The sequence below is a fragment of the Lynx canadensis genome, chromosome D3, assembly GCF_007474595.2.
Source record: "Lynx canadensis isolate LIC74 chromosome D3, mLynCan4.pri.v2, whole genome shotgun sequence".
NCBI classification, from domain to species: domain Eukaryota; kingdom Metazoa; phylum Chordata; class Mammalia; order Carnivora; family Felidae; genus Lynx; species Lynx canadensis.
Window position 1 is genome coordinate 66378582 of NC_044314.2, and position 21259 is coordinate 66399840.

The window sequence follows — 21259 nt, forward strand, 5'->3', positions numbered from 1 at the left end:
TTTTCCCCCTCAATTTTTCCTTTTCTGGAGACTTACGTAAGAATCAGAACCAGAAGCCAACATCACCAGTCTTAATTCAGGTGCTGCCTTCCTGGCCTCCCAGCCTCCTGGCCTCTGCAGCCCCCTCTCCCCACAGGTATCGGGATGAGTGAGCAGAGGAGGGGTGCTGGGTATCTGAAGGAGAACACTGTTTCCTGACCACGTGAAACAACCTCCACCCACAGGGGTTGGTGGGATGCCCGGCCCACAGAAGCAACCTGTGGGAGCAGTGCCAGCCAGGTCGGATCTGAAATTCAGTCCCAGAAGAAAGGGACAGAGTAGATGTGGCAGGAGGCAGGGGTCTGGGGCCAGCTGGCTTCTCCCTAAGGCTGACTGCCTCAGCCGGGGGCTGGGGTCTGGCATGTGGAGCTACAGAAGATTGTTCTATGGGTGGCTGGGGTTCGTATCAGGGACAGTGACCTCCCCCGCCGCAGGGGCCTATCCCTGAGACCTGGACCACTGTGTCCGGATAGAGAGCTATCGCAGGCCAGACAGGTGTCTTTAAGGTGGTGAGACTCCCAGGGCAGACCCAGAGGGTTTGATGGCCATCCATAGTCCTTGGCCATGTTGGTGCTTGTGGAGGTGCAGAGTTGGGTGCTCACCCTCTGTGCACAGGATGAAGGCACATCTGTGGTCCTGGGCTGCGGTGCCAGTGCCAGTTTCACTTTCAGTTTTATGAACTTCTTTGTTAACTCACATTTCACCACAAGCAAATGTTCATAAAAATCTAAGATTAAAATCAAAAATTATTTTTGGAAACTTTTTAGGATCTGACCACATATTAACCCCAGCATGGCCACAGGCTGCCAAGCCATAGCTCCTGGCTCCACGTCCTCTGTGCACCTGCCCATGGTGTTCAGGACCCTTTGGCAGTCACTTCCTAGACCCAGAGGTCTCATGGATGTAGCAGGGGTGGACCCCTTCCATTCAGTCACTGTCTATGGCCTTATTATATTTAAAATGGCAAAGCCGATTAGAAACTTTGTTTTCTCACCTTGAAACTAGAACTCTTTTGAAAACACGGACATCTTTTCTACTTGCCCACAAAATACTTGTTTGATTCATAATGCAAAAATCTAGAGAAACACAGAAATCCTTACGTTATGCACTTCCTTTCCCTAAACACCCCAGAACACAGGACAGCAGCTTCCAGAGTTCCTGCACTTGGCTGCCGGCTACACGCTTCCCCAGGGCCCTTCTGAGAGGCATGCTTACACTTCCAGGAACTTCACGGGCTCACTGGGGGTGGCCTCAGGGGAAGGAACACATGGACAGAGGGGGAGTACCTCTGCCACCTGAGCACCTGGGACATGCTTGGTGCCAGCTGCTCAGAGCCCTCCCCCACACAGGCCCTGATCTTGTGGCCCTTTTTGGGTGGGTAGGAATATGCAGGGTGGGATGGGATACGTACCTTCACCCAGCATCTGCTTGTTTCTTTGGCAGGGCCCTGGGGCACAGTCTTGGCCAGAGGCTCCCTAGGAAACAGCCCTGTCTGGTGCCGTCACTGACCTCTGTCTCCTGAGGGTTCCTGTCCTCGCTAGGACTTGCCTATGTTGCTACTGAGGCGAATTCTTTGTTAACAGGAGAAATAAAACATGGCTTTTCTGTTTTCCCCTGAGACCCTTAGTCATCCTTTCTCTTTCAGGCTCATCCTGGCGGCCAACAGGGATGAATTTTACCACAGACCATCCAAGTTAGCAGACTTCTGGGGGAACAACAATGAGGTCCTCAGTGGTGAGTTTTTCCTCTCAGGGGGGTGGCCACAACATGGCAGAAAGTAGGCGCCCCCAAGTGGTTTTATCTGTTCCTGGTGCTGCTTCTGAGTATAAATGTGGAATGAGTAAGTGGACACTCATGGGGCAAGCTCCCAGTTTGGGGTCTGAGGCCAGCATTGGGGCAAGCAGCCCCAGAACTGTTTACCCAGCACTGTCCACATGGTTTCATGTGTTGTGGATTCCCACAAAAGTAGCTGGAAGGATCAGTTGGTTTTATTTGGATTCATCTTTTCACTGTGGGCATATGGTTGGGTTTGTATGAAATGCAGGTTCACACTCGATCACTCTATGAAGCATCATAGTTGTGTGTGTGTGCTTGTATGACTGCGCTTACGCCTGCATGTTTTTGTTTTTTGTTTTTTAAATTTTTTAATGTTTTTTCATTTTTGAAAGAGAAAGAGTGTGTGTGTGCAAGCGGGATAGGGGCAGAGATTGAGGGAGACACAGAATTTGAAGCAGGCTCCAGGCTCCGAGCTGTCAGCACAGAGCCTGATATGAGGCTCAAACTCACGAACCACGAGATCATGACCTGAGCCGAGGTAGGACGCTTAACTGACTGAGCCACCCAGGTGCCCCACACCTGCACTCATTTCTGTTTACACACCAGCACCCCTTGCTCCAGAACTGGCCTGAATTTGGGGAGTAGAGGCTTGGTTGGGGCATATTCAGATGGGAACTGCCTGAGGAGTTGTCATGGAGGTAACTGTCATGTCTCCTGCCAGTCCAGGTGGCAGCCTCCCTGAGCCCCTTAGAGAGAGTGCAGTTCCTGCCCATGGGGCGGGCAGGGGTCTACTTAGAAAGATGTGGACAGGTGTTGGCCAGGCCAGGGGTCCATCTGTCTGTGAGCCAGGCATCAGGGAAGCACAAGAGAGCCTGGCAGAGCTGACAGGGATGCTCAGGTGCCCAGTGGGCTGAGTGGGTGGCCTCAGAGGCCTGGGGAAGCTGTGTGTGCCCTGCTTTGCCTGCGGTAGCTAAAAGCTCGACCGGGAGCACTTGGGTTGGCTCATTTGGTTAAGCATCTGACTCTTTGGCTCAGGTCATGATCTCACGGTTCATGAATTTGAGCCCTACAATGGGCTCATGGCTGACAACCCAAAGCCTGCTTGGGATTCTCTGTCTCTTTCTCTCTCTCAAAATAAGTAAATAAACATTAAAAAAAAAAAAACTTGAAAAGTTTTAAAAACCTTAAAAAATTTTTTAAAAGCTTGACTGTGGAACTTCCATGGAAGGCCTCCTGTGTAGACTGGTCAGGTGGTTGTGTGAGGAAAACCCTGCCCAGGCTGGATTGTCCTGGTGCCATGTGGGAGGACAGGAGTGGGGAGACTAAGGCAGGGCAGTGTTGTGGACAGGAAGTCTGGCAGGTGGTGGGGAAAGTTGTTGTGAGTCTGTGAAGGAGGCTCCACTCACTGAGTGCAAGAGGGAGAAGAGGCTGGGGTTCTGGACTGTGTCTTGGCCTCATCAGAAGCTGCACAGGAGACATGTGAACTGAGGGGTGGGCTGGGACTGGCAAGGAGACCCCTGTATGTAAGCTCTAGGCACCGCAGGACAGTAATCTGGGTGAAGGGGGTGGCTTGTGTGTGGGGTCCTCAGCTGGGCCAACCACGGCTCTCCCAGAAGTGAAGGGGCAGGCCTGAGGGGCTATGTGATGAGGTTCTGAGGGGAACCTGCGGGCCTGGCCAGTACCATGCTGGCCATTCCTGGGCTAGGATGGAATGGGAGGGGGTCATGGGGATGGGGCAGGCTGTGCATGTCGCTGTTGCAGGGCATGATTGGGAGGCTGTAGTGGGGCGGGGGGGGGGGGATGAGGGGGACGAGGCCCTGATGGCACTTTTTTTTTAATGCTTATTTATTTATCTTGAGAGAGAGAGAGAAAGAGCACGTGCACGCGCATATGGAAGGGGCAGAGAGAAAGGGAGAAAGAGAGTCCCAACCAGGCTCCAGGCTCAATATGGAACCCAACACGGGGCTGTATCTCACTACCCTGGGATCATGACCTGATCCGAAATCGAGATTCAGATGCTTAACCAACTGAGCCACTCAGGTGCCCCATCTTACATTTTTGTACATGGTATGAGGTAGGGTTTGAGGTTCCTATCTCCTACTACATCTCCCCAGTTCTTCTAGTCTTATTTATTGAATAGATACTCTTTCACCTGTTGCATTCCTAGGGCAACTTGGTCACACACATGTGTGTGGGTCTATTCTAGACTCTCTTATGTCCCATTGATCTGTTCCTCTGTCTTGATGCCGATGCCACACTGTCTTGATTACTGCAGCTTTTTAAGCAAGTTTTGAAATTAGGCAGGATTAAGTCCTCCGGCTTTGTTCTATCTCAGAACTTCTTTATCCATCCTGACTTCTTTGTGTATGCACATAAATTTTAGAGTCAGTGTAGTAATTTCTATAAAATAGAAAGCTTGCTGGAATTTGAATTTCAGTTCTGTTGACTCTTTTAGTCATTTGGAGAGAACTGTCATCTTACCAATATTGAGTCTTTGGTTGAAGAACAGGACATATTTTTCTCTCTTAATTAGAGCTGCTTGACTTCTCTCAGCGCTGCTCTGTGGTTTTTAGTCTTTAGGTGTTACACATTTTTCTTTAAATGTTTTCCTACTTTTTGGTTTGGTTTGGTTTAGTGCTATTGTAAATGGTATTATTAAATTTTCATTTTCTGATTTTGCTACTGTTTACTTACTAGTTCTCGTAGATTTTTAAAAATTAATTTATTATTTTTTTGTAATCTCTACACCCAAAGTAGAGCTTGAATTCAGGACCCTGAGATGAAGAGTCATAAGCTCTTCCAACTGAGCCAGCCAGGCGCCCCCTACATATATCTATATCTATATCTATATCTATATCTATATCTATATCTATATTATATCTATATCTATATATCTATCTCTATATCATGTATATCTGTACATCTATATCTGTATCTATCTATGTAAATATAAATATAAATTTTTTTTTGGTTGAGGGGGTAGATTCCTTTTGGATTTTGTTCATATGTTATCCTGCTGTCTATAAACAGTTTTACTTCTTCCTTTCTGATCTTTATATTTCTTATTTCTTTTATTGTTATAACTTATTATTATAAAAATGACATTTTAATGACTTAGTTGCTTTTACCCCAATCTTCAACTAAAATGATCCTCTAGTCTAGTAAGATGCTTTCCTGTGGCTTTAAGGGCCTCACTGTCCCTGTGGCAAGGCCCCTTGGAGTACTAACCATGGCCTGGGCCTATGGGGTGGGGATGAAGCTCACAGGTGGGCCTGGATATACCCCGGACTCCTAGTGAAGTACCCACCCTAAGGGCCTGTGTGTCCTACTGGGAGAGGACAGCCAGTGGCCCTGCACCTGATCCAGGGTGTGGGATTGGGGCATGGTGCTGTTTCTAGGACAGAGCTGCCACCGTGCTCCCAGCCCAATGCCGGTCCAGGCACCAGCATGCATTCTGCATGTGCCAAGTTTTACTGCAAGCTTTCAGGGACTCCTGTGGGCATCAGATGTCATCCTAGGGGGCAGGGTCTCTCTCATGTGCCCTGTGGGCTTTGGGGCTGTCTTGCAATGAGGAGTTCAAGCCCCTGTCCCATAGCTAGGACTGCTGGACTGATTATGTGTCTTCCTAGGACATAAGGACAGGGCCTTGGTAAGTGCTACTGGTGGTGACACCGTCATCTGTCACAGGACTTGACATGGAGGAAGGCAAGGAAGGAGGCACGTGGCTGGGCATTAGCACACGGGGGAAGCTGGCCGCGCTCACCAACTACCTGCAACCACGGCAGGACCGGGATGCCCGGGGCCGAGGTACCATGGGGCAGTGGTGGAGCGGGCAGGGCAGGGGGTGGGCTTTCCTTGGGCACATGTAGATGCAAGAGGTAGAAGAAGGGGAAGAGGGGTGTTTCTGGTCCTAAGGCCCACTGGCTGCCATTACTGTGGGAACCACCTGCTGCCCGGCCCATGTAGCACCCACCTGCACATATAGGGTTTGCCCCTCTCAGGGAACACTCTCCACACTTGTGCCCCAACCAAAGTGTCACTTCTGACTGTCGTCATTGTTCCCCACCTGTCAAATGTTTGCAGAGCAATACGCCCTTGGAAGACACACATTGTTCCCATGGAAGATTTTTTTCCCTCATGCTGTACTTCATTAGGGGGTATAATTGAAGAAAAAAAAATTAAAACCCAACAAAAACAGAGTTCTTGATGCAGACCTCCTTAGCTGCTAGGTCAACGAGATATGGCTGGCATGGTGGTGTTTAGCTCGTACCAGCCCCATGTCAGTCTCCCCATGAAGAGGGACTCAGCCCTGCTGCCTTGGCCACGTGTGTCTGTCCCCTACCCACAGGTGAACTTGTGACCCACTTTCTGACTACAGACATGGACAGCTTGTCCTACTTGAAGAAGGTCTCTGCGGAGGGCCACCTGTACAACGGCTTTAACCTCATAGCAGCTGACCTGAGGTGGGTCTGCTGGGAGGGGGATGGCAACCCACTGGGTGCTGCCACAGAGCTGGGTCATGGGCTTGACAGGAAGTGGGGTTCCCACCCTGCCACTAAGCTTGGGGTACTGTGGTGGCCTCCCCAGGGACATTGCTCCTGTTGGACATGGTGAGGGTCCCGAGGACCAACCGACTATCATGGGGACTCAACGAACAGAGCTCGGGCTTTCTGTGGTGCCGTGAGGGCCACCAGCTCCTGCACGACAGCTGTAGCATGACTCCAGTGGGCATCTCCAGGCATGAGGTCTCCCCATGTCTGTGGCGAAGGAGTCCCCTGTTTTGGCGCTGCCCTTCACATGCCCTGCTCTCTGGTGGCAGAAGCATCCCAGGCTAGAGAAGGAAGGTCCAAGCACCGCTGACTGGTGTGGAGCCCGGCAGCACGGTGTGGTCGGGTGCTGCTGAGTGCTGGAGCCTCACGGCGGCTTCTCCAGGGAGGCGTGTCTGAGCCTGCAGCACAGCTCATTTCAGGTTCTGCAAGGCACTCAATGGATAGCTCCCTTGGCCTGTCTGGAGTTGTCAAGGGGCAACAAAGCTGTCCCAGCTGCCCACGGGCCCTGTCACCAGAGGACATGGACACTCGCCTGTACAGGCGTTTGGGGCAAGTCTTTCCCTACTTGGAGTCAGACAAGTAGGCAAGGAGCAGAGGCAGGTGGAAGGGTCCCCAAGGAAGCACGGGCCTGGAGCCTCAGGGGTGCCTGTGCTGGCTGAGAGTTAGGAGTCTGGCTGCTGGAACCCAGCAGAGGGCCTGGGCCATGTGGGGAAGTGGCATTTGGGGATGTTGCCAGGTCCACGTGAGGCACACAGAGGTGCAGCAGCCAGCAGTTACCTGCGTAGCTGTTTGGGGGATGTGCTGAGCCCTTCATGTGCAACACTTGGCATGTCCTCACAGCCACTACCCTGTGTACACCTGATATGGCTGAGCTCCAACAGGCAGCTGACATGGCTAAGACCCCTGCTGGTGTGACGTAGGGCTGGGGTCTTGTGGTGCTTCTCTGGGCACCTGGCTGGGGGTCCAGGTGCCTCTGGAGACAGTAGTCACATCCCATCAGGTGGGCACCAGGTTGGGAAGAAGCACTGCACGCACGGCCGTGGTGCCACTGGACACCAGCCAGTAGCATCTGTGTTTCTGAGCCGCCAGTGGCTGCAGCCTGGCTTCTCAGAGTGTGTTTATCTCTGTGACTCCCATGCCTGGACCCTGGCCACAACCCTGTATTAGCTCAGACACCAGCTACCCTGCTCTGGACCTCCACAGGGCTGCCTGTAGCCCAGGGCCTATTGGTCAGCAGCATTTGCTGAGTGTCAGTTGAGAAGTGGGCACTGCCTGTGGTCCACTTCCCACTGCGGACACTGAGCTTTGTGGTGAAGTAATTGTTGGTGTTTGGTACAGGTTAGCAGGAGTCACGCGGGACCCATGTCCCTGGCGGGGGGATCCCAGAGCCCATGCCCAGGGCTGGCGGTCAGATGGCGGGCAGAAGCGGGGGGATGGCTGGGGTTGCATGTTAGGTGCCAGTCTCCCGCCTGGCCCTGTCTACAAGTGTGCAGACAAATGTGCAGACAGAAGAGTAGACGCTATTGACAGTCTTGGTGTATAAGGCAGATCACGTCAGGTGGGGGAGTGGTAATGTCACAGCCACGAAGGATGGCCAATGTGGAGAGGCCCTGGCTGAGTGTTCCCACCTCTGATGCCCCAGGGCCCACGTGCATTTCTCTGAGTAGGCCTCGCAGAGCTGCTGGAGGATTCAGGCATTTGTGGGAACAGCCCGACAAGGTGGGTAGGGTGTCCTGTGCTCCCTTCCACAGGACTTGTACTTCAGAGATGTGGCCCAGGAACTGTAGGCGTTTTGTGTATTTTGCCCTTCGGTGAAGTGGGCATCCATCTCTCACATTCTCCCTCCCTGCTGCCCTCTCCTTGTGTGCCCCTGCTGCCAATGCCCCAGAGGTCAGTGGAGGTCGTCAGTTTCCATCAGGGTAGGTGGTCAGTGCCCCATGGTTTGCCAATGACCAGATGCCTGTCCTGAGCCTGTTTCCTTCTACAAGGAGCCCTAGGCCCACTGTGCCTTAATTGTCCACTGCATGTGGACACACACCTGCTGCGTGGATAGTCGCATTGATGTAGAGGCTGAAGTGTCCATGGGAGGAGGTGGGTGCTGGCACGGACACTTGTTCCCTTGCCCTCCATGCTCCCCCTGTACAGGGACCACTTTGCCTATCTGTCGTTCTGTGTACATCTGATCCAGTCTGGGAGACCAGCAGGACTTGGTGCTCAGCAGCCATGTCAAGTGGCTGGGTGATGAGGGCCCTGTGCTCTGAGTGGATGCATGCATGGGCAGGTGGCTCCTATAGGTAGGACTTGGGCCCATCAGTGCCTGAACAGCTCTCCTGGCTCCTGGGGCCACAGGGTTGGACCATATCTCCCTAGACACAGCCCTCAAGGACAGGTGGCAGTCAGGGGAACCCAGCGGGTTATTCCCAAGGGCCAGGTGTGTAGGGCAGAGGCCAGAGGGAGTCAGCGGTAACCAAGCAGCCCTGGCGATAGGTGCCAGGAAGAAGTCAGGGCTGAGAAGAAAAGAATCCCATCATCATCATAGCTGGTCCCTAACCAGGCATGGGGAGAGTTGGTGTCCAATCCATGGGTCTTCATGCTTTCTAGGTTTTTGCCTACAAACAAAATTCCTGAAGTCATTAGCCAGATATCTTAAGAAATGAGCCAGCGGCTGTGGGGAGGAAAAAGATGAGCAGAATGTGAAGCCATGTGGGGCCAGAGTGGGCATTGCCGGTGGAACTCCCCGGCAGCCCCACCTGGTCTTTGCGATTGTTCATCTTGAAGGCTCAGGTCCCATGTGTGGTGGTCTCCGTGCCTCCAGGAGGGCGGCTCACAGGCCAGGAAGAGTCCTTCTCCAGTTTGCAGAGAAGGCAATTCTAAGTCTTAGTAGGAAGATTTGCTATGGTATTTAGTAGGAGTGGGAACATTTTCAGCTCTGAGCACTTTGAACTATTTTTAAATGTACATGCAGTGCATGAAAGTAGGCAAATGTGATCTTTGATGCTTTGTTCTGAAGCCTCTGTTACCCTGGGGCATCCCTCTCTGTCTGGAGGTATCCAGAGATGAGCTGTGTGGGTGGTGACTGGTGTTTATGGGTACAGAGCAGTTATCGACACATGAGCCTGCAAGTACGCATGGCACGGGAGCATTCAATGAGGCAGGAGGGTCTTTTAGATGCTGTCCCTCCCAGGCTGCTCCCAAGCCATTGGTCCCTGCAGTGAGCCGGGAGTCAGGAGCCAGGAGACTCAAAGCGCCTACCTGAGAGGCCCCTGAGAGGCTGGAGCCCTGACTAGCTCCTGCCCTGGCTATGGCGAGCCATTGTCCCTGTGCTGGGAATGGGGCCATGGGGATTGCCAGGCAGTAAGAGATCAGAACCCCCCATGGATCCCTTCTGACCCTCTCTCTCCTCCTGTCTACAGCACAGAGAAGGGAGATGTTGTTTGCTACTATGGAAACCGGGGGGAGCCTGAGCCTGTCATCCTGGCACCAGGTAAGCCTGCTCTGGTGAGTAGTGACAAAGTGGGGGCTGCTTCTATAGGGACACCTGTATACTTTTCAGAGCCTGGGTCCCTGTCACATTTCTCTCCTGGGACTATGCTCTTCTGCTGTTCGTGTATCTTATGGCCCCAGAGTCCACATGTCAGGCTGCCTACAGCCAAGGCCACCTGCCCACAGCTTAAGCCTTCCCTAGCACTGAGTTCTTGACTGCCAGAGAGAATCAAAAACTAAGAGGCAAAAAAGGACACAGGCCCCTCTTACCTTTCTTACACAGGCCCCTCTTACAACTCTATGCATTGGCCCAGAGGCCTTTGTGGAAGCATCTGGAAAGCACCCCTGTGATGCCCTCCCTCAGTTTATCAGTACTTGAGATTCTGTGACTGGAGATGCTTGTTTTCTGCTCAAGAAAGGAAGGATGGGATAGAGGGAGGGAGGGAAATCATTTCAAATACATCATGTTGTTTCCTTGAGCTTGACCTTGCCTGATCCGTGTCACTTTTTTTGAATAGCAGCTTTGTTGGGGGGCCTGGGTAGCTCAGTCTATTGGGCATCCGACTTCAGCTCAGGTCATGATCTCATGTTCCATGAGTTCGAGCTCCGCGTCAGGCACTGTGCTGACAGCTCAGAGCCTGGAGCCTGCTTCAGATTCTGTGTCTCCTTCTCTCTCTGCCCCCGCTCACACCCTGTTCCCCCGCCCTCAAAACATAAATAAACATCAAAAAAAAATGTAAATAGAAGCTTTGTTGAGATATAATTCATGTATCATACAATTTACTCATTTTAACTGTACCATTCAGTAGGTTTGAGTCTATTCTCAAAGGTGTGCAATTATCACACCTGCTGTTGAACTGCTATTGAATTCTGTCACATTTTCATCACCCTAAAGGGAAACCCCCATCCCCATTAGCATTTACCCCCCACTCTTCCTACCCCTCAGCCCTAGGGAGACGCAGAATCCAAAGCAGGCTCCAGGCTCTGAGCTGTCAGCACAGAGCCCAATGCGGGGCTCGAACTCACTAACTGTGAGATCATGACCTGAGCTGATGTCGGATGCTCAACCGACTGAGCCACCCAGGCACCCCTCTTTCTTTCTTTCTTTCTTTTTTTTTTTTTAAGTTTATTTATATTTTGAGAGAGAGAGAGAGACAGAGAATGCCAAGTAGGCTCCACACTGTCAGTGTTGAGCCTCATGTGGGGCCCAGACTCACAGACTACGAGATCATGACCTGGGCCAAAGTTGGGTGTTTAACCGACTAAGCCACCCAGGCGTCCCCCACTAAGCTACTTTCTGTCTCTGTAGATCTGCTTGTTCTAGATATTTCATATAAATGCAATCATACAATATGTGGCCTTTTGTGACTGGCTTCTTTCATACCATCATGTTTTCAATGTCCATCCATGTTGTAGCATGAATTAAGGCTTCATTCCTTTTTACAGCTGAATAATAATTCCGTTGCCCAGATATTCTATATGTTGTTTCTCCATTCATCTGGTTGATGGACACTCAGGTTGCTTTCACCTTTTGGCTGTTGTGGGTAATGCTGCCGTGAACACTTGTTACAAGTTTTTGTGGGGACCCATGTTTTCATCTTTCTTGTTTTTATACCTAGGAATGGAATTTCTGGGTGGTAAGGCCCCTGTGTAGCCTCTTTTGGGAGCTGCCAAACTGTTTTCCAAAGTAGCTGCACCATTTATGTTCTCCTTAGCAGCATGTGAGTTTCCGATTTTTCCACATCCTCACCAACAGTTGTTATTGTCTTTTTTTTTTAATGTTTATTTTTGAGAGAAAGACAGAGCATGAGTGGGGGAGGAACAGAGGGAGAGGGAGACAGAGGATCTGAAGCAGGCTCCACGCTGACAGCAGAGAGCCTGATGTGGGGCTTGAGCTCATGAACTGTGAGATCACTACCTGAGCCGAAGTCAGATGCTCAACTGACTGAGCCACCCAGGTGCCCCGTCTGTCTTTTTGATTATAGCCACCCTAGTGGATATGAAGTATCTTATGGTGGTTTCGATTTGTGTTTCTCTGATGGCAAATGATACTGAGCCTCTTTTCGTGTACTTATAATTCATTTATCTGTCTTCTTTAGTCCTTTGCCCATTTTTTAAAATTGGGTTCTTTGTATTTTTATTATTGAGTTGTTCTTTTTTTTATTTTTAATTTTTTTTGCATTAAAAAAAAAACTAGTTGCTCTTGATGGATAAAGCACAATGATAACCCAGCCTGGTGGCCCAGCAGAGCCAGGGCTGTCTTCCTTGGAGGTGGCTATGGCCACCTCAGACTTAGTTGAGATCCTCACCTGAAAGCTTGTGGCTCCGTGTCCTCAGTGCATCTTTCAGGGTACATGACTCCGAGTTCACCTGCCACTGCTGCCTGCGGCTCCAGGGGCCTCTTCACTTCAAGGCCGTGCTTCTCCTTTTTTTGACATGAGAAACCCTTTTCTTTCTTGTCACACATTCTTTTAACCCACTGAGAACTTGTTCGGAGAAAGTAGTGCTGAGACTCTATGGCTCCCCCTTCAGGGTCCTGGCCAGTATAGAGTAGAGGTGGGCCCTGCCCACTCTCACTGAGTGAGGCTCTTGTGATGTTAGCAGGCTCCCTAACCGCTGACATATCCAGCACGTACCCCTCTGGCCTCAGGTTGCTGATTCTTCCACCCTTGACCTTCTCAGGTGGATCCATACCTTGCAGCTTTTTCCAGCTTAGAGATGGCGGTGAGATGGGGAGATGGTTCCTTCTTGAGTATCCCCTTGCCTGTGCCCAGTCGGGATTTAGGTTGTCTATTCCCTATTATTCTGCTTATCAAGGCCACTTGACACCTGTGCCTCAAGGTCTCCTGTGAATGCCCTGCTGTGTTGAGTTCTCCACTCCTTGCCACACAGACGGGTCAGAAATACACATAGAGAAGGTGCTAGAGTATGGGGTGGCCTGGCCTCAGTACCCCCGGACCATACTCTTGGCCCCTTGCCCAGGGTGGGTAGGTGGGTGGGTGGGAGTTTACCCTGAATTCAGACAGTGAGGTCTCTGCACCGGCTGGAGTGTCCCCCTTTCTGCAGGGACCTATGGACTAAGCAATGCACTGCTGGAGACACCCTGGAGGAAGCTGTGCTTTGGAAAGCAGCTCTTCCTGGAGGCCGTGGAGCGGAGCCAGGAGCTGCCCAAGGATGCCCTCATCGCCCAGCTCCTGCACGTGCTCAACAATGATGAGGCGTGAGTGGGCAGGTCCAGCTGGGGCAATCAGAGCATCCCTCTTCTGCCCTAGCCCTGGACATAGAGTCAGGCAGGCTCTCCTGTCCTGGGAGGCTCATGGAAGGGACTGGGACACGTTCCTCACCCTGGGGTAGCCTGTACGGACACACTGTTCTTTGCTCCTCTCCTACCTGCTCCCCTCCTGGGCCACTGCACTTGGAAGCTCAGTGCTCTTAGAGGCTTGATGCAGGCCTTTGTGGGACAGAGAGTAGCTGGAGGTTCCCCGCGTCCGCACACAGCTACTGGGAGATTGTAGAAAGCTCCCCAGTAGTTCGCAAACCACAGAAACAAGCAGACGACCTAGGAGTATGTCATGAAGTTAACTGTCCTTTCAACATGCTGTCCTATCAGTGCTGTGGCACAGACATGCCTGTCCCAGGAATTGCCTGGGGGAAAGTTGCCCCTGACCTGACTTCCTTCAGGCACTTCAGTGGCCTCTGCACAGGGCACCTGCCCTAGGGACACCACCCTCTGGTGTGTCTTGACCATCAGCTGGGGGTCAGAGGTGCTGGCAAGCTACCTTCCTTCCATTCAGTAATGTGGCCCATACTCAGGCCAGGCCACTATCCTGCCCAGATGCCCCGTAGCCCCTCAGAGGAGCCTCCACGGGCTGCCTCCCACTCTTCTCTCCTGGGACCCTCCTGGCCCCTTGCTTACTCTCCCTCTCTTCTCCAAACCACGAACCACGGCTCCTTCTGCTTCAGCACAGCCGCCCCTCAGGAAAGTCCTACTTGGGCTGGCCTAGCATCCTATGCTCAGCTGCAAGTCCACGTGGCCCTTGGTCACTGTCTGCCATCCCCTCTGGCCTGAAATGGGGTCCTGGCTGCCTGGATTGACAGCTGTGGTCCCAGCACCAGCTTCAGTGGCTGGTAAGCCACAGGGCTTGAATGGGCTCCTGTCACATGGAGGGATGCCCGTGGGGTACCTCTTGGAGTAGGCAGGGAGTGTGTGGGGCCAGTGACTCCCTCAGCCAGGCCCCCACCCCTAGCACCCCAACCACTCAAACCTCACCAAGACAGGAAGGTGAGTTTGCTCCGGGAGATGGCTTCTGTCCTTCCTGTGGGTGGCCCTGTACAGCTCTGACTAGATGGACCCCTGCCATTTGCAGATTCATCAGAGCCTTCCCCAGTGCTCAGCTCACAGGTACTCATGTCCCTGGGTCCTAGGGAAGGCTCCTGGTGGTTCTGGAAGGGGGACTGGCCCGGCAATCACTATCTGGCAGCCGGGGCTCAATGATGGAGTCCTGAATAAAAAATTGGACTGAGATTTGAGGCCTTCAGTAGGAGAGTGCACAGAACAGCCCTCATGGATTCCCCAACCACTTCGTGAAGCTGGTGGGCTCCTTAGGCACCGCAGGCTTTGAGGACATCAGGAGGAGCTGCAGGTTGGGTGGGTGGAGGCAATGGTGACCCCTCCTCTTTCCTTCCAGGCAGCTGCCAGATCCAGCTATTGAGGACCAGGGCAGGGAGTATGTGCAGCCCTTTCTGAGCAAGTACGCCGCTGTGTGTGTGCGCTGCCCAGGCTATGGCACCAGGTACGAGGGGCTGCTGGGTGTGTTCAGTCCTGTCCCATGAGGAACCCGGCCTTCCCTCAACTCTATGGATCCCAGAGCCTCTGCCCTGTCTAAAAGCAGGTGCTATTTCAGCTTGGGGGGTTGTGGGGCCAGCAGATACCACATTAGTTAATGTTAGCATGAAATGCCTGCTGGCTCCCATGGGTGCTGCAAGAATGGTTCCTGGGCTGTTTCCTGCTCCCTACACAGCCATAGGGGAGCTGGGATGGCTACGGGCACTCTTGGGTTGGCAAATCCCTGTGGGCGCAGAGGTCCCACTGCCCGGCACTTCCCCTCGCTCGCCCTATGTCCTTGAGCCTGTCACATTCCCTGTGTGACCAGGGCAGGGATTATTAGGTCATCTCAGCCTGGGGACATCATCTAATGGAAGGGCAACTACTAGTCTCAGCTGCAAGGAGAGAATGCCTGGGAGGGAGGAGCTGTTGGCATCAGTGTCTCCTGTGCCAACAAGTTCCTTCCCTGTCTCTCCCTCCTGGGCAGAGGAAGATTGGCTCCGTGTGTGTCAGGGAGGCCCAGTCCACCCATGTGGTTCTGCCCAGGGTAGCCCACATGCTATACTTGGACCTGCCTGGGAAGTACAGAAGAGGGTAGGCTTCTGGACCAGCCAGGATGCTCCAGGAGTGCGCACCTGGCCCACCTGGCCTATAGGCCGACTGTAGCCGTGTGCACAGCCACATCTGCCTGGACTTGGCTTACACCAGGCCCCGTGGGTACCAGCCTCCTTCCAGGCTGGAAGCTTGCTGTGACTATGATGGATAGGCCAAGCTCTTGGGGGCCCACAGCCGTAAGGACTCAGGGATGGGGTGCTTGGGTGGTGGCAAGTGCTGAGTGATGCCAGGGTGATGTCACATGTACTCTGAGTGCATGGTGATGTTGCAAGTATGCTTGGTGTTCGGGTTCAGGTCAGCCCAAGTCTTCCATCCTCTAGGAAACGACAACTTCAAGCCCTCTAGCTGGGGGATAGGATGGTAGGCAGGGTCAGGGTGGTGTCAGTGTCCAGCACTGATGCTCCAGCACCCGAGTGTTATAGACTTGAATGGTGGTCTTTCCATTGGGCAGGCTTTTCCCTTGGCAAGTGGCAGGGCATCAGTTTTTTTCAAGCTTGTCCTCTGTCATAGACTTATTTTCTTATTTTCCTGCTCACGTGTACTCATGTGCATGAGGCAGAGTGCCAGGTCTGCTCCCTGGCTGAGTGTGTGGCTGCTGGGTCCAGCTGCAGCTGGACCAGTCTTTAGCATGTGTGTGCCCATCCTGGGTGTTGGCCTGTGCTCGGCTGCTCAGGGACCTGGTGCCTGCCCTCTGTCAGGGGGAGACAGGTGCTGACTAAGTGAGGTGTGGCCTTGGGGAGGGCTGGCAGGAGGAGAGAAGGTGCACTGAGCATTTGGGATGGGTAGTGGGAAAGGAGGACAGGAGAGAGTTCCCGGTGACCGAGGCCTCATTTGGGGCTCTGACAGGCAGGCAGGAGGCTGAGGGCAGAGGGCTAAACGTGGGCCCCTTGCTCTCTTTCAGAACCAACACAGTCATCCTCGTGGACGCGGACGGGCATGTGACCTTCACAGAACGTAGCATGCTGGACAAGGACCCCTCCTGCTGGGAGACCAGCACCCACGAGTTCAAGCTGCAGAGCTAACCCTTCCCCCTGGATGTGGCCACTGGGCTCCAGGAAGGCCCTGCCTCAAGGGCTAGTATGGATAGGAACTATCACATGTACTGCCTGTGACTTGGCCAGAATCCCCCAGGACCAGGGTCCTCTGGTGTTTGTGTGACCTGTCTGTGTTGTCATGTCCCGCTCAGGGTCCACCCTCATGCCAGTGGGAGTGACAAAGTCACATGGCCAGGTCTGAGGGGGGCTCAGGTGTGCTATGCATGTGTGAAGGCACCTGGGCCTACCCCCTGCCCAAGCACAGAGGCACATACTCAAGGCACATGTTTCCACGCATACCTGCAGGTGCATGGTCACACACACACACGCACATGCACATATGAGCAACAGAGAGGTACACACACACACTCCCAGGCATACCCACACATGCGTGCCACACAGGCAGAGGTGTGCCTCTCACATCCACATGTGCTTCTGGCTAGTGGGTCTTTGCTTTGACCAAAACAACAGGAGTAGACTGTTGTTTAAGAGTGGCTCCTCTCCTGGGTGTAGTCCACTTCTGGACAACCAGACTTGCTCTTAGAGAGGAGAGGCCCCATTTGGAATGAGAAATGAGAACAACTCCAGAAGAACCTGCTTTCATAACAGAAGCACCGCCTGGTTGGTTGTCCTTTGTGCTCTGGGGGATCTCCTATGTGCATGGGGTGGTCCTGTGGGGGAGGGGAGCGGTCTTGCATGCACCAGGGGTTCTGTGTATGCTGAAACACCTTGCCAGGCTCTCAGGCACCTACTTGCCTGCCCACTGGGGTCATGGGTCCTGAGCAGGCCCATCTCAGCGATGGGACACAGCCAACCCTTTCTATTTCCCTTCTCCTTGGGGAGTCGGACTTCATAGGAATCTGTCCTTGAACATGAGACCTTGATAATAAAACTCTGAGGTGTGGTGAGTCCGTGCATTTCAGATCCTTGTGTGATGGGGGGACAGCTGTGCAGGGGATCAGTGGGGTTGCTCTCCTGGCCTGCAGGAGCTGCCAAGACATTTTCTTCAGAAGGAGCCTCTTCCCACTTTCTTCTTTTGCTCATGGGTTCCTGAGCATCATGATGGAAACCTGAGGGTCCGTTGACCTGTCCATCCATCTGTCCTTGGGCAGAGGCTGGGGTCTGAGAGAGCTTATGTGTATGGGACACGGTAGGTACCAGATACAGGGCCTCCTGAGCTGGGCTGAGGAACCAGGGACTCATCTGGGTGAAGAGGAACCTCCTGAGAGTATAGTGTGATCAAGCCTGCACTTGGGGTGGACTGTGGAGGCCAGGGGATGGTAGGAAGGAGTGGGTTTCAGGGCAAGAGGACAAGTGGAGTGTCTCTTAACCCCAGGATCCTGGTTTTGGACAAGCACTTGGGAATTCTTGTCCCTGGCCCCAGCTGAGCATCAAGGAGTCCCACATGTGTCCAGTGCTGAGACCCAGGCTTCCATTGCCTTTGCAGCTGACCCCCAACTTGGCCTTTTCAGAGCCAATGAGAGCTTGGGGTAGGGTGTGGACCTGCACTGGGTCCTACTTGCCTCCTCAACCCTTCCCTCTTACCACCTCAAGCACCCCTCAGGGGCCCAATGTCCTCCTTGGCTCATTTTGAACTCAGAGGAAAAGTGTCTGAGCATGGTCAAGTTTGAATGGGATCCCCAGCAGCAGCATAGCCCATGCCTGCAGGCCCAGGGGTAAACTGGCCCCAAGTCCCACGTTTGCCGGTTGAGCCGTACTGAGCCAGGCTCCTAGCCTGGGTACTGCTGATGCCCTTCGTCTGCCTCAGTGGGCCGTGCCACATCATGGACCAGTGCTCCACACCAGCACTCACCCTGGCCAGGCGTGTCGGCCCTCATGGGGCACCACTGGGCTGGTGCAAAGCCATCTGAAGACTTTCCTAGTTGTTTGCCTCTACCCAAGGACAGGCCCTGAATGGGATACTCCTGCCCTCAGCCTGTCCTGAGCTCCCCAAGGGCCTGAGCCCTCTGAAGATAGGGCAGCCCAAGATGTAGTTCTATCATTATGGGTTGAGTTGTGTGCCCCCTGAAAGATCTGTTGGTGTCCTAGTGCCCGTGCCTCAGAATGTGACCTTTATTAGGGTCTTTACAGAAGTAATCAAGATAAAATGAAGTCATTAGGGTGGGCCCTAATCCATTATGACTGATGTCCGTATCAAAAAGGGGAAATTTGGACACAGGGACAGACATGCATGCAGGCAGAATGGCCTATAAAGACGAGCTATGCTGTGTCATGCTAAGAAACTACCAGAAGCAGAGAGAGACCTGGAACAGATCCTTCCCTGGTGCCTTCCAAGGGAGCGTGGCCCTGCTGACACCTTAATCTCAGACTTCTGGCCTCCAGAACTGTGAGACAATAAATTTCTGTGGTTTAAGCCACTCATTTGTGGTACTTTGTTATGGCACTCTAGCAAACTAATACAATTGTGACCTTCGCTCTACAGATGAGGAAATTGAAGCTTGGGGAGATACCATAATAGTGTGTCAGTCCCCTGGCAGGTGGGAAGGCAGAGTCATGAGGCCAGGAAGGAGCAGGATGAGGACAAGGTACATCCTGGGGTGTCTTCCCTTGGGACATGGCCCTCCCATGTTGGTCTCATCTGCTGCCCTGCACCACCCCCATCACCTCACTTACCTTGCCCTTGCCCCTGCCCCCGCCCCCACCCTTGGCCATGCTTTCTGCACAGCTCCTGCCCCGGGGCCTTTGCACTTGCTGTCCCTTCTGGTTGAAGAACTCTTCTGCCCCTATATCCAAACCACACTCTCCCTCACATCGTGCAACTCTTTGGTAAAGTCTTGGGAGGCATCCCATCTAAAGTTGCAATCTGCCTTGCCTTGGTCCCTGCTCTATTTTCTATAGTGGTTAGCACTGTAACATGCTATACATTTTGCTTGATTGTTTCTTGAATGCCTCCCTGTCAGAATGAGAGCTCCAGGAAGGCAAGGCCTTTCCTCTTTTGCCCATCACTGTATCCTCATGCTCAGGCCAAGTAGACATTTGAACCAAGTATGACATTGCTGGCACTTCCCAAACTGCCATTCATTTAGGCCTTGAAGTGAGACCCTTTTGCAGTTAGAAGGGACCCTAGGAAACTATCCCTTCTAGAAGTGCTTTTGACATGCCACACCGAAGGCTTGGACCTGACCTTGGCATAGCTTAGCTAGTCCTCTCTGCTCATCACCAGATGCATCAGATCCCTGAGTATGGGTCCTCTTTTCCCAGATGGATAGGGAATTCACTGCCTCTTCAGATGCCCCTTCCTAGATGAGCTGCTTCTGCTCTCTAGCTCTGAACAGCCAGTTGAGGTATGTTGGCATGGAGTCTGAGGTGTGGAGCTGACCAATATGGAAGCCAAATCTGTGAGTAAACAAGACCAGTCCAGGAATGCAGCTTGGCCTTGGGGCTTGTCTTGGCAGGTCTGAGCTGCTGGCCTTCTACCTGCAGAGACACCCTCCCATCCCTCTCCCTCCCCCCACAACCCCTCCTCTGCCCCCCACCAACACCTGGTTTTTGGGTCTCATCTGCCAGCAGATAGCATCATCTAGGCTCTTTAGGAGATACCTGGCTCATGGGTGAGTTGGGCTCAGGTGGAAACAGAAACCCAGAGAGAAAAGTTTCCTCCCACAGCTTGGGCTAGAGTTCCAGCTTCTAGGCATCCATCTGAGGATGGAGTCAGATGGAGACTGTGGGAAGCCAGCTGTAGTATGTCTGAGGTCTCAAGGCTGAGGCAACTTGCCAAGCAAATGACAAAGTGTGGAGAGGTTGCTAAGGCTGGATGGTGCCATGCCAATGGTTCCTATGAGCTCTGACCACTGGGCCGGGGCCAGCAGCTTGCCCAGCCACAGGGAAGCTGGCCTCCCTTGGCCAAGTCCAGGAGCCAGAACCTCATGGGGCTCGTTCACATTTTATTGTGAAGTAGCTTGTGCTAACCACTGGAGCAGCCAGGTGAACAGAAAAGGGGTAGGAAGGGACGGATGAGCCTGGGTAGGCCTCTAGCTTCCTCACCTGCAATACTCTCTCTCACCACCTTTTTGTTTTTGTTTTTCAAGTTTATTTTTTAGTAATCTTTACACCCCACATGGGGCTTGAACTCACAACCCTGAGATCAAGAGTCACATGCTCTTCTGACTGAGCCAGTCAGGTGCCCCTTTCCCTACCTTTTAAAATATTTTCATTTTGAAATGATTTCAACTTAACTAAAACCTTGAAAAAACAGAACAAAATATTCCAGTGTCCTTCACCCCAGTCCCCCAACTATTAACACCCTATCACTAGCTCTAGTAATATGATTACGACCAGGAAATTAGTGTTGATATAATACCACCAGCTACCACCTACTTTGAATTTTTTTGTTTTTAATTTGAGAGAGGAGAGAGAGAGAGAGAGAGAGAGAGAGAGAGAGAGAGAGAAAGGGCAGAGGGAGAGGAAGAGAATCTTAAGCAGGATCCACCCTGGGATCATGACCTGAGCTGAAATCGAGAGTCAAATGCTCAACAGACTGAGCCACCCGGGTGCCCCAGATCTTATTTGAATTTTACCGGTTGTTCCACTTATATCCCTTTCCTGAGTCAGGTTCCAATACAGGGTCATGATCCCACATCACACTTAGTTGTGTCTCCTGTAATTGAAGACAGCTTCTCAGCATATCTTTGACTTGAATGATCTTGACACGTGAAAAGCACCTGCCAATTTTTTTGTAGAATGTACCTCATTTGGGTCTGATCTTTCTTCATTCAGGTTTTGTCTTTTGGGTAGAAATACCCACAAGTCAGTCATGCATGTCCCTTCAAGAGGCCCACAATATGTCCCTTTGCTGGTGTTGACTTTTGTCTTTATTTTTATTGAGGTTTCATTAGTATACCACAGAAGGTACATTTTAAAAAAATGTTTTATTTATTTTTGAGAGACAGAGAGAGAGAGAGAGAGAGGCAGAGAGA

At 52.4% G+C, this 21259-nt stretch overlaps 1 protein-coding gene across 2 annotated transcripts in view; it reads left to right on the plus strand.

The window, feature by feature from the left end:
- Positions 1-17233, plus strand: part of TANGO2 (transport and golgi organization 2 homolog) — a 36312-nt gene extending 19079 nt beyond the window's left edge. For both annotated transcript variants that reach the window (XM_030336379.1, XM_030336378.2), the window contains exons 3-9: positions 1685-1773; positions 5503-5622; positions 6164-6278; positions 9779-9849; positions 12915-13068; positions 14537-14641; positions 16190-17233. In XM_030336379.1, coding sequence (XP_030192239.1) covers positions 1685-1773; positions 5503-5622; positions 6164-6278; positions 9779-9849; positions 12915-13068; positions 14537-14641; positions 16190-16310 — 775 coding nt within the window. In that variant the 3' untranslated portion in view covers positions 16311-17233. The remainder of the gene's footprint in view (positions 1-1684; positions 1774-5502; positions 5623-6163; positions 6279-9778; positions 9850-12914; positions 13069-14536; positions 14642-16189) is intronic.
- The last annotated feature ends 4026 nt before the right edge of the window (positions 17234-21259 follow it).